This window comes from Brassica oleracea, chromosome C8, assembly GCF_000695525.1.
Source record: "Brassica oleracea var. oleracea cultivar TO1000 chromosome C8, BOL, whole genome shotgun sequence".
NCBI classification, from domain to species: domain Eukaryota; kingdom Viridiplantae; phylum Streptophyta; class Magnoliopsida; order Brassicales; family Brassicaceae; genus Brassica; species Brassica oleracea.
This window is the reverse complement of record NC_027755.1, coordinates 9,793,656-9,806,439: the sequence shown is the minus strand read 5'-3', so window position 1 is coordinate 9,806,439 and position 12,784 is coordinate 9,793,656. Positions and strand designations below refer to the sequence as shown.

Genomic DNA, 12,784 nt, shown 5'->3' with positions numbered 1-12,784 from the left:
CATGTTTTAGAATTAGATTAATGTGTAGATTTTGATTTCTAAGAATTTTAGAATGGTAGGTTAAGCGCGGAATGTGTATTCTACATATTTGTAGAATACTCCTATTTACGTAGATCACGTATTCTAAACATTGTAGATTCAATGAAAAAAGTAGATTTCGTTTTCTACTTCGTAGAATGTCATTTCTACTTTTTTTAGAACATAATCTGAAATTTATAATTTTAACTTTTTTATAACTGGAAAATATACCATTAAGTTCATATAGGTATTTTAACAAATGTTACTATTTTTCCAATTTATTTTTGTTTGTAAAACTATTTATTAAAATTATTTTCATAAATATTAAAGGGTATTATAGGAAAATATGACACAAAATATAGATTAGTCTAAAGGGACATAGTTACTATTTTTTGCTCTAAAAAAACAGTTTTCCCAATTTTTTATTACATTAGTTTAATGAATGATTTTGCAAGGACAAATGCAAAAAAAAATAATAATAATAATTTAGTGTTTAAAATTTATTATTTTTTTTATAAACAGTGGATGTGATTCAATTGTTTTACTCAAATTTCAGTTACTTTTATATTAGTGGTTCTATAATTTAGATAAATATATTAAAGGGCATAGTTTTAAATTGGATTAGGGCATTGTAAAACGTTAAGCCGGCACTGACTGGTAGTTTGTGTTTATGTTTTTCTTTCTGAAATCTCTCATTGTGGAACATCTTTCCGGAAATGGATCAAGTTTCATTTTGGGAACGATTTGGTTTTTATATTGTGTTTCTGCGATGGTGATATTGGATGGGAACTGTCAATCCTGACTATATATTGATTTGTACTTTGCAGCCCATACCTCGTTCAACTGTATCTTAACTAAAATTAACTTGAAACAAAATTGATAAAAATCAACAAAATAGAAAAACCTATATAACTATGAGAATTAGTCTCGTGTTATGTTAATGGTATCCGAAGTCTCTGCTATTGTTCAAACAAAAACACCTAATACACCTTATTTCGAAACAAACCAGCATAAATAAAGGGTAAAATCAATGATGCTTGTCCTTGCTAGTTTCTAGTGCAAAAATATTATTATTTTTGAATTCTTCTATAATGTAATCTTTTCCAAATCAGTTTAAACAAAATAAAGTGCTAAATTTACTGCAACATGTATTACATCCATTCCAAAAATATAAAAATTTTTGGAAAAAAAATGTTTGACAAAGATATATTTTTTTTCTGTAAATTTCTATATTAATAATAGTGAATCGTAAATTTCAAAAAATTAATTGATTTTATTGACTTACTATTATTTTTACTGAAAATTGATACACAAAATGATGCATTTGTGATATATATACTTAATTTATTTTTTTAATATGTGAGAAACAAATGAAAAAAATATTATATTTGTGAAATACAGAGAGTACTTTTTTGTTGACTAAAACACAATAAATTGTTACCTGAACAATTATTTTGGTAACTCATATTAGGTCAATCCCAGTGGAAACTGAAAGTTCCAAATCTATTTTAACAACATATAACGCTTGACAGATCTCAATTATTTTAGAAAATATTTAGCCAACTCATTCAAATAACTTAAATCTTATTCATATCTCTTACTACAATGAAGTCTTTTTTTTTAACAAACCAGAATAAGAAACTAATTAAAAAAATTTGAAACCCTATTAACATACAAAATGTTTTTGATACTCCATGGATTGTTTTGAAGGATTTCAACGAGGTTATTTCTACAAAGGATCACTTTAGCTCTGCTCCTTTCTCTTTACATAGAGACATGCTTGACTTTAGGGATTGTCTTCAAAGGGATCTATTTGACCAATACTTTTACTTGGTCAAACCGCCATATATGTAAGAAACTAAACAAAATTCTTACTAATGATGTTTGTTTTCGGAATCTACTAGGGTCTTTGGCTAGCCCGGAATTTCAGATCATAGAACATGTTGTGTCTTTTTGGATCAGCTAAACAATAAACAAAAAGGCCTCTCAAGTTTTATGTGCATCTAAACAACTGCCCTGGTTTTTCAGAACTGGTAAGTGGTTGCTGAAAGACAGTCCTTTCTTTGGTTCAAAACAGTTAAGAATTAGCAGGAAGCTAAAGGTACTGAAGAGCCATCTGCCAACAGGTTTCTCTGTCTTTTCCCTCACCCCAGGCTGTTGAGGCTGAGGCGACATTAAGAGGTAAATGGCTAATCCTTGCAAAGGCTGAAGACTCTTTCCTACAAAAACACTCATGGATTCAGTGGACGGTTGATGGTGATGCAAATACTGCATTTTACCACATGACAATTGGCTAATCCTTGCAAAGGCTGAAGACTCTTTCCTACAAAAACACTCAAGGATTCAGTGGACGGTTGATGGTGATGCAAATACTGCATTTTCCCACATGACAATTATTGTTGATCAAAATCAAATAACTCTATTGTTGGATGATGATGATCGGGTTATTGACTCTATAGAGGATATTAAGCACCATGTCGTGGACTATCTCTCCCCGAGAAAAGATGGTCCATTCAAAGTTTTATAGAAGATTAACGAAAATGTATACCACTTATACATGACAAGGGAATTTAATATTTCACATAGTATTGATATTGATGAGAGAGAGAGAGAGAGAGAGAGAGAGAGAGAGAGAGAGAGAGTTTTGTTGACTGACACATGTATGGATCAAGAGCATATACCAGAGGCCAAGGAAGCTCCAATGAAACGGTCCAAGAACATGAGACTTAATTATAGAAGGGTTAAACAAGGTAATAGACCTACCTAACTACAATGCCACGTTGGATATGCTTTCAGAATCCCACCTGGAGTAAGAATCCCACCATATGTCATCTTCATCCAGATGATCCATTTATATAATTTATCTAGATGATCCATCCAGATTTTATGAGATTGTTTGTTTGTATGTCTAGATGGTTCATCTAGATGAATCATCTAAATAGACTTATGTTTGTTTCTTTATTTTCATTTTCATCCCGATGAATTTAGTAAACAAATGACTAAAATATCTTTGTTTTGATTTATTCATATTTTATTTTTGTTTCATAATTATTTTTTCTTATTGTCTAAAATATAAAAATAGTTTTGGAGGGAAATATAATTTTTTTCAGTTTTAGCAGAAATTTGATTTTACGAATTTAATGAAAAAACATGTTTTGCATTTTTGACGGGAAAACGCGTTTTTACATTTTTGGCGGGAAAACACGTTTTTCGTTTTTGGCGGGAAAACACGTTTTTCGTTTTTGGCTGGAAAACACATTTTTCCTTCTTTGGTGGGAAAACACGTTTTTCAGTTTTTGGCGGAAAACGCGTTTTTTAGTTTTTGGCGGGAAAACGCGTTTTTGTGTTTTTGACGAGAAAACATATTTTCCGTATATGGCAGGAAAACGTGTTTTTCCGTTTTTGACGGGAGAATACATTTTTTTTGTTTTTGCGAGAAAACAAATTTTTTCCGTTTTGGCGGGAAAACGTATTTTTCCGATTTTGGCGTGAAAACACGTTTTTTCGTTTTTGGCGGTTTTGTCATTTCCGTGAATAACGAAATAATATGAGGTTTAGGTTTGTAATTTGTAAATCATATTAGGGATATAATAGACATTATACCATTTTGAGAGATCCATCTCCATTCAAACGATCCAAATTGGTTCAGCTGGATGAACTTTAAAATTAACCTAAATTTCTGAAACTCATTCAGATGAACCATTCAGATGAGTTACAATTTTAAATCTAAACAAACAAAACTCTCATCTTCGTCCAAGTGATTTATTTAGATGTGAAACAAACATGCCTTAGACTTAACATAAGATTTGTAAGATTGAGCATCAAAGATCCTCATCCTCGAAGTGAACAAGGTACACATATTTATTTCCAGGAAAATGTGCCCAAAACATAATGAATGCCTCATAGATTGCACTGGAATCTCAATACTCGGAAAACCACGTAAATAGTATTACATCACATACATGTTGTGCGTACAGTTACACTACAAATAGCAATAACATAACACCTTTTCCACTTATTTTACAACAACGATTGATTTAGGATTCAGTCATGAAGGTAAACAACATTCGTCTTCAGCGAGGATATAGATCTGTGATCGAGGCATCATCAACAGAATCAAGTGGGTCTTTTCTGGGTCTACTCTGAAAGAAAATACTTGGTTTCCTAGGCACGGGCAATGTCACAGTATTACTAGTGAGCATCAGAACAATGTTTGACAAGGTAGGACGATCTACAGGATCTTCTTGAATACACAAAAGACTAATATGGATACATCGAACAACTTCATTCCTTTGGCAATTATCTACGATAACTGGATCCAGGAGGTCAAGAGGTGTCCCATTAGTCCAAAGCCTCCACGCCTAGATTATTAATCTATCAATCAATACTTACAATCATGGTCAGGTATATATAGAATTTGATTAGCTCAAAACTTACGTAAGAGACAAAGTTATGTATCCCATCGGTTGGGTAGAAGCTGCTATTCCTCTTGCCGCTTAAAATCTCAAGAACTAACACACCGAAGCTATACACATCAGACTTCATTGAGTATTGACCATGCATTGCATACTCGGGAGACATGTAACCACTGAAACTCACAACAAAAACTAAGTCTCCAAAATAAAAATAAAAACAAAAACAAAAATATAACGTATGGGAAGTTAAGAGAAAGACTTACTAGGTACCAACTATTATGTTTGTGTTTTGTTGGGTTTGATCTAATCCAAATATCCGGGCCATTCCAAAATCTGAAATTTTAGGATTCATATCCGCATCTAAGAGAATGTTACTTGCTTTGAGATCACGGTGTATGATTGTGAGTCGTGAATCTTGATGAAGATACAAAATCCCTCGAGCAACTCCACCTATAATATTGTATCGTCGAGTCCAATCAAGATGGACTTGCTTTCCAGGGTCTGTGCACAGCCATATATTACAGTTAGCTATAATGATATGCATCCCCAAGACTCAAGAATCATTGAAACAAAGTATTAAATGAAACTAACCGAAGAGAACGTAATCAAGGCTTTTGTTCGGCACATACTCGTAGACTAGTACTCTTTCTTCTCCTTGTAGACAAAATCCGAGAAGTTTAACCAGATTCCTGTGCTGTAGCTTTGCAACAAGGACAACCTCATTCTTGAACTCTGCTTCGCCTTGTCCTGATGACTTTGACAGTTTCTTCACCGCAACATCAGTCCCATCCAATAGTGTACCCTACCGTTTTCATCAGCATCATCCCATTATCTAAACGTGCTGGCACAAAATTTGAAGACAAAACACAACTTAAGGCAGTTAAGGAGCAAATATTACCTTGTATACCTCACCAAATCCACCTTGACCAATCTTATTATTCTCTGAAAAATCAGCTGTTGCAGTTTGAATTGATCTATAGTCTATTTGTAGTGACTCTGCGGTTGTTATATTATCTCCTGTTGCACAGTGAAACTCTTAGATGCAAGAAAAAGATGCTGAGGACTGATACCACTGAAAGTTCAAACCCAAAAACGAATGTTAATACTAGAAATATTTACCATCAAGTGCATATGATATGTGATAAGCCTTATTTGACCCCTTTGCAAGGAAACAATAACCAGCTATGAAAAGCAGAACAGCCACCATAATAGCCACAACAATGGCTACCACTAACCCAGTTGAACTCCCACCTTTCTCTGCTTTCCAAACAACAATGCAGATCAATAACAAATAAAAATGAGGTGGAAATTCATACACTTGCACTTTCGATTGGTATCAAAGTGGGCATCTGTAGAAAGTTTAACTCAATACACATGTGAGGACCCTGGAGAAAGAGATGGATGATATAGTACGATTGATGGGTTGGCTTCAAAAAAATCTAAAGTTGACACTGAAACTATTGATATTGGAAGGTGTTGTATGAAGGCAATCATTCAAGGTATCGATGAAGATGATAATGTAGCACGTGAAGTTGAGAGAGAGAAATGTCAATAAGATATTTGGAGAGTTTAATCGAAGAAAACGTGCAACTGTAGATATGTTTAGAAAATATTTAGTTTATGATGTATTCCTTTTATTTTGGAGAAATTTTTTTTCTATTATACCTAGATGAATTTAACATTGCATCTATGAGCTTATGGGATCATAGATATAAGGTATATATATAAAGAAGGCGTGTGTTGCTAAGGTTAGCCGAAAATATTGAAAAAGTAGTTGTTGCTTTCTTATAGATAGTAAAAAAAACAAGTGAATTACTTGTTGGAACACAAGTTTGGTTGTTAAAACGAAACATGTTTACAAGATTTGGTGTTGAAAGTTAAGTTAGAGATCGTTTGGTAACAAGCTACTGTGTGTCCTAGGCTGTGTGTAAACTCAATTAAGGGTGTTGTAAACATCTTCAAAATTCCTAATAAAAATAAAAATTAGCGTGCTGAGGTTTGGTGATTTTGTGTTTCATCAACGAATAACAATGGAAAGGACGAAATTGTGTACATTAATTTCTGAAACATGAATAAACAGAGGAAGAAGACAAAGCTCTGACCAGGTTGCGGAGGAGTAGAAAGCAGCTGTGGTGGTGGTGATGGTTTTATAGTGGCTGATTCATTGTAAAACAGGTAAAGCTCGTATCTTGCGGAACAGCTAGGCACAACATATCTTTCTCCAGTTCTGTCAATGGATAACTGATTGATGCTCTGTTGCAGGCAACTCAAACAGTCTTCTCTGGACAGATCTGGAGTGCACTGAACCAACCCGTACAAAGTCTGGGATGCAGTCCAATTGGCTTTTCTCGCATCGAATTTTCTGGAACTGCTCGCGGCTTCAACGGCGGCTGGGTTCAGCGTCGACAAGACCAAATCTCTGAACCTGTCTTTTTTGTTAGATGTAACATTTTTGGTGTTCTTTAACACTAGAGATCCCTCGGTGTTTACGGTCGAGAGAATATTTCGGTTAGAGTATCTGACCATGCACTGATCGTAATAGAGCACGACCTTTTCCTCATCGGGACACCGATCTAAGGTGTCTTTGACGACAAAGGCTACGCAGTTACGGCAAACTTCCACCGAGACGTCTCCCCGGCAAAGGAAAAGTCCGTTGACCATGTCCGGGTCTTCCCCGGCGGTGGCGTTTTGGAACCCTGTGGAGTAGGAGGCGTTTTGGGAAGAGAGAGAAGACAGGACGGTTCTAAGATTGGTGAAGTAGGTGCTGTCGCTGGAATAAGTTGGCGTGTCTGGACAGTTGTATCCCAGGTAAGTGGGATCTTGAGCAGAAGCTCTGAGGAACAAGAAAAGGAAAAGGAAAATCAAAGAGGCGTAAGAAGACATGATTCGGGTGTCTTCAATTTGCATTTGTGGAAAATTCATATGAAATAAAAGTTGATATTGGCGCGAAACCGATAATGGGGTTGTGGCGAGTTACGACGCGTTGACGAGTGACTATAAGAAAGTCAAGGTCCTGAGTAAACACGACCAACTTTTCTTGAGCTACCAAGAGGAAAAAGACAATTGAAAAACCTAGTCATGTTATTACCACTAGATTATCCACCCGCCCTGCACGCTACATGGCGATTTATAACAATAGCTGCAAAAAAAGTTCCATAAAAATACTCCAAATAAATTTTATTAAACTTTTAAATATCCATTTTAATATTCAAACTAATTATTTTACTCATTTTAATGCATTTGCTTTTAAATCTATGCTTATTCTAATACTAAAACTATACTTTTTAAACCAAAAGTATTAGTAACCTTCAAATTTTTTTTTTAAAAATCTATAAAATTCAAAACCAAATCTACAAAATTCCAAATTTTGTTTTAAGTTCTAAGAATAAAAGTAACTAAATTTTAGATAGTCTTAGAAAAATCATAATATTAGTTTTAGTTTTAATTTCAAATTTAGTTTGTTTCATGAAGTTTAATACTAATTCTTTATTTTATTCAGAATTAATTTTTTATAAATTTTAAAATTTAATAAAAAATTAGTTACTTTTATTCTTAAATCCTAAAATAAAATTTTTATTTTTATTTTGATTTTAGAGATCTTTTAAGTTTTGTTTGAAAGTTATTAATATTTTGATTAGGTATTAAAATGAGACATCTTTTATGGCTTCTCCTTCGTGTAGTACTGCTGAGAGTGCGAATTGGAACAAACTGGCCTTGGCTGAAGAGCGTTTTCTTTTCCAGAGATCTAGGGTCACTTGGTTGCGTGTGGGAGACTGCAACTCACCACTGTTTCACCATGCTATGTGTTATCGTAGATCATCAATCCAGATTCACTACCTTCTCGATAAGCACAATCAAAGGATTGAAAGCACAACTGGAATCCAAAGCCACTGTGTTGACTTCTTGGTGTAGGGTACATCTTTAATTACACCGGCTTTGGTTTTCTATATTTCTTTTCCTATGATAGTTTGATTTTCCTTTTATAATTAGGTTTGAGTTTAGCTTCTTAGCCGACTAAGGCTTTTATGTTTACTATATATAGTGTCTTCTCGGCTTTGTGAGAGATACGACTTTGATTATTGAAATATAAATTAAAGGTTTTGTTTTAAACAACTCTTGAATCCTTACTTCTTTGCATTTTCTAGGAATTCAACAGACTTAAGAAGGCTAAGATAACGGGCATTCTCAGAATTCAACGTTACCTTTGCATTATCGGTTACTAGACGGTACTTCCGCTCCATCAATTGGTATCAGAGACCTTTTAATTGCGATTCTAGTCGTGATTATCGATCTTCGGTTTCAATGGCACCTCGTCCTAACGAATGAACACAGATGCAACAGTTCCTGGAAGACTTTCAGGAAAACTTTCAAGACAATATGAGATGGACGATGGCTGAAGCAATTCAGGCCGGAGTTCAGGCTGGAGTTTAAGCGGCGTTTGCAGCTCACCCCGCAAACGCACAACAACAACACGCAGCGCCACCACAACACCAACACCGCAACAACAACCCTATCTTTGATGAACAAGACGATGACGTCGACGATGGGAACCCATTCGGCGACAACAATCGACAACTTCATCGACGACATGAACGACATAACAGGAACGAGGACACAAGGTGGACGTCGGGGTTAAAGATTGATATTCCCGAGTACCATGGAGGATCACAACCGGAGGACCTACTCGAGTGGATTGTTACCGTCGATGAATTCATAGAATGCAAAGATGTTCCAGAGCACAAGAAGGTGCCTCTCATTACAACTCGTTTTCGCGGACACGCAGTGTCATGGTGGAGCCAACTTAAACTTTCTCGGGCTCGTCGTGGCAAGGACAAGATAACTTCATGGGACAAGCTCAAGAAACATATGAGGAAAACTTTTATCCCATACAATTACGAGCGCCTATTGTTTCAGAAGTTTCACAATATTCGGCAAGGATCACGATCCGTAGAGGAATATGCTAACGAATTCTATCAGATGCTCACACGAATGGATATTCATTACTCTGAGGATCAGTTAGTGGCTCATTTTATTGCAGGCTTACGACCGCAGCTCCAAAACATGCTCCAATAGTTTGATCCATGCTCTGTTTCGGAGGCTCGACAACGAGCATTACTAGTCGAACAGCAAATACGTTTGGGGGCTACACAATGGTCTGGAAACTTCCGCACTCGCTCCACTACGATCGCTGACGACACCAAATCAGCTGCAGGGCGTGATTCAACTACAACATCAACGGGTCCACGTAACAACAACCACACCGGGGAACCTGCTGCGACAGTAGCCGAACCACGACCATCTCGACCGAATGCTCTCTGCTGTTTCACCTGTGGCGAGCGTGGCCACATACAAACCGCATCTTCTCAAGGACGGCGTGGTCTACTCGCAAGTGATAAGGAAGTCCTTGGAGAGCCTATATACGATGAGGACGACGTAGAAGAAGACGTGGAAGAAGAAGAAGTCTGCGGCGACACTGGAACTTTCCTTATGCTACGCCAGAATTTTTTAGCTCTAAAGCAAGTGAAGAAGGACAGCGAACATCCTTGTTTAGCTCTACCTGTACGGTTAAAGGAAAAGTTTGCAGATTTGTGATAGACTCGGGCTGCTCGTCTAACGTCGTCTCTGAGGAAGCATTTCACAAGCTTTCTTTGACAACCGAGCCTCACCCGCATCCCTACCGGCTTCTCTGGATGCAGACAGGCGCAGAGGTCTTTGTCTCTCAACGCACACTCCTTTCATTGTCTATCGGCTCGTTCTACAAAGATACGTTCTACTGCGACATAGCTTCGATGGATGTGTCTCACATCATATTAGGCTGTCCATGGCAATATGATAGAGAAGTTCTCCATAATGGTAAACTCAACACACATTCGTTCATGTTTCAAGGACGCAAAATCACTCTTCTACCGTCTCCGGATGCCGACAATGTCCCTCGCGGTACGAAGCAACAAAACGCTACACAACAGAATCTCCTCATCATATCAAAATCCCAATTTGAAGAGGAACTTCGTGAGTCTTGCCCACTGTATGCGTTAGTAGCAATCGATGCAACACCAGCACAAACCGTCGTCATTCCTCCCGCGTTTACAACAGTCATCGAGGAGTTTAAGGACTTATTCCCCGACGAGCTGCCTGCCGGACTACCCCCTCTCCGCGACATACAGCATCACATTGATCTGGTGCCAAACGCCGCCTTGCCTAACCGCGCTCACTATCGCATGAGCCCCGAAGAACACGAAGAACTACGGCTTCAGGTTGAGGACCTTTTGTTTAAAGGTTATGTACGGGAAAGTCTTAGCCCATGTGCCGTGCCAGCTCTCCTGATCCCGAAAAAGGATAAAACGTGGCGTATGTGTGTAGATAGTCGCACAATCAATAAGATCACCACGCGATACCGATTTCCAATACCCCGTCTTAATGACCTTTTGGATCAGATCGGTAAGACCACTATTTTCACTAAACTAGATTTGAAAAGTGGATATCATCAGATTTGGATTCGGCCTGGTGATGAATGGAAGACAGCTTTCAAGACCCGTGAAGGATTGTTCGAATGGCTCGTCATGCCATTTGGTTTGTCTAATGCTCCTAGCACGTTTATGCGAGTCATGAATCAAGTTCTTCGTCCATTTATTGGAAGATTTGTTGTCGTCTATTTTGACGACATTCTCATATTCAGCATGTCCATCCATGGCCATCTCGATCACTTAAGAGACGTTCTAGTTGCTTTACGTCGCGAAAAGCTTTTTGTGGCAAAGCACAAGTGCGAATTTGGCGTTTCGGAGGTTTTATTTCTTGGTTATGTCGTCTCTGCCGCGGGATTACGGGTGGATCCTCAGAAGGTTGCCGCATTTGCCTTGTGGCCCATGCCAACAACGGTCTCGGAAGTCCGGAGCTTCCATGGATTAGCATCGTTCTATCGATGTTTCGTGCATAGCTTCAGCGCCATCATGGCTCCCGTTACTGATTGCATGGAAAACACGTCTTTTCTATGGACGCGGGAAGCTTCTCAAGCATTTGACCTTATTAAAACTAAGCTCACGACAGCCCCAATTCTGGTACTTCCCGACTTCGACCTGTCTTTTGAATTGCATTGTGACGCAAGTAAATTAGGTATTGGAGCGGTCTTAAGTCAGCAAGGTCGCCCTATTGCTTATTATAGCGAAAAAATGGCTGGTGCTCGAGCTCGGTATAGCACCTACGATATCGAGTTTTATGCAATCGTCCAAGCGATTAAACATTGGCGTCACTATCTGGCTCATAAGGAGTTCGTGCTCTTTACAGACCACGTCGCATTGAAGTATCTCAGTACGCAAGACAATATTTCGTCACGCCACACCTCTTGGATAGCTTATTTACAGCAATTCACATTTGTGATCAAGCATCAGTCAGGAAAGCTTAATAAAGTAGCAGACGCTTTGAATCGCCGTTATGCGTTGGTATCTACATTACGGGTGAGTGTGACTGGATTTGAGTGCTTTGCAGAGCTATACCCGACGGATCCATTCTTCTCTTCGGTCTGGTTGGATCTCACTCATGGGATACGATCCGATTATTCTTTGGTTGATGGCTTTATCTTCATAAACAATCGATTGTGTGTGCCTGATTGTAGCCTCCGGCTACAGATCATCGTGGAGTTACATCGCGAAGGCCATATAGGACGGGATCGTACACTTAAGCTGGTCACTGATTCATACTTTTGGCCTACCTTGCGACGTGATGTCGAACGGTTCGTGGCACGGTGCACGACCTGTCAGCAGAGTAAAGGACAGGCGTCTAATGCTGGTCTCTACCTCCCTTTGCCTATTCCGACTCAGCCATGGAGTGACATCAGTATGGACTTTGTGCTTGGTCTTCCGCGGACCCATTGCGTCAATGATTCAATCTTTGTGGTTGTCGATCGATTTTCAAAGATGGTTCATTTTATTCCTTTCAAAAAGACAACGGATGCTGTGCAGATTGCCACCTTATTCTTTCGCGAAATCTATCGATTACACGGTCTCCCGACTTCTATAGTTTCCGACCGAGACTCCCGTTTCATCAGCCACTTTTGGCGTTCTCTTTGGAGGCTGCTTAAAACTAGTTTGAACATGAGCTCTGCGTATCATCCTCAAACTGATGGGCAGACAGAAGTTGTTAATCGAAGCTTGGGAAACATGTTGCGCTGCTTGGTTGGTGATAACGTTTGGTCATGGGACTCTCTTTTATGTCAGGCTGAGTTTGCTCATAACCACGCTCATAATAGGAGCCTTGGTTTTAGTACGTTCAAAGTGGTTTACGGCATGATTCCGCGCGACCCTTTGGCTCTGTCTCCTCTTCCTCAACCCGGCCAGTTCCATGGGCGAGCATTGGAG

At 38.3% G+C, this 12,784-nt stretch overlaps 1 protein-coding gene across 1 annotated transcript; it reads right to left on the bottom strand.

The window, feature by feature from the left end:
- Nucleotides 1–3,936: 3,936 nt before the first annotated feature.
- On the bottom strand, nucleotides 3,937–7,405 carry LOC106310421 (cysteine-rich receptor-like protein kinase 10). The gene is made up of 7 exons (XM_013747656.1): nucleotides 6,536–7,405; nucleotides 5,553–5,690; nucleotides 5,332–5,450; nucleotides 5,025–5,235; nucleotides 4,697–4,934; nucleotides 4,456–4,606; nucleotides 3,937–4,379 (listed from the first exon to the last, which is right to left on the bottom strand). Exons 1-7 carry the CDS (start codon nucleotides 7,353–7,355, stop codon nucleotides 4,092–4,094), a joined length of 1,965 nt encoding a protein of 654 aa, XP_013603110.1. The 5' UTR covers nucleotides 7,356–7,405; the 3' UTR covers nucleotides 3,937–4,091.
- Nucleotides 7,406–12,784: the final 5,379 nt, after the last annotated feature.

Coding starts and splice junctions, on each gene's coding strand:
- LOC106310421 (XM_013747656.1), bottom strand. CDS start 7,355: ATGAATTTTCCACAAATGCAAATTGAAGACACCCGAATCATGTCTTCT. Junction 4,935..5,024: donor CCTTGATTACGTTCTCTTCG/GTTAGTTTCATT, acceptor GGCTGTGCACAG/ACCCTGGAAAGCAAGTCCAT. Junction 4,607..4,696: donor AACATAATAGTTGGTACCTA/GTAAGTCTTTCT, acceptor TGTGAGTTTCAG/TGGTTACATGTCTCCCGAGT.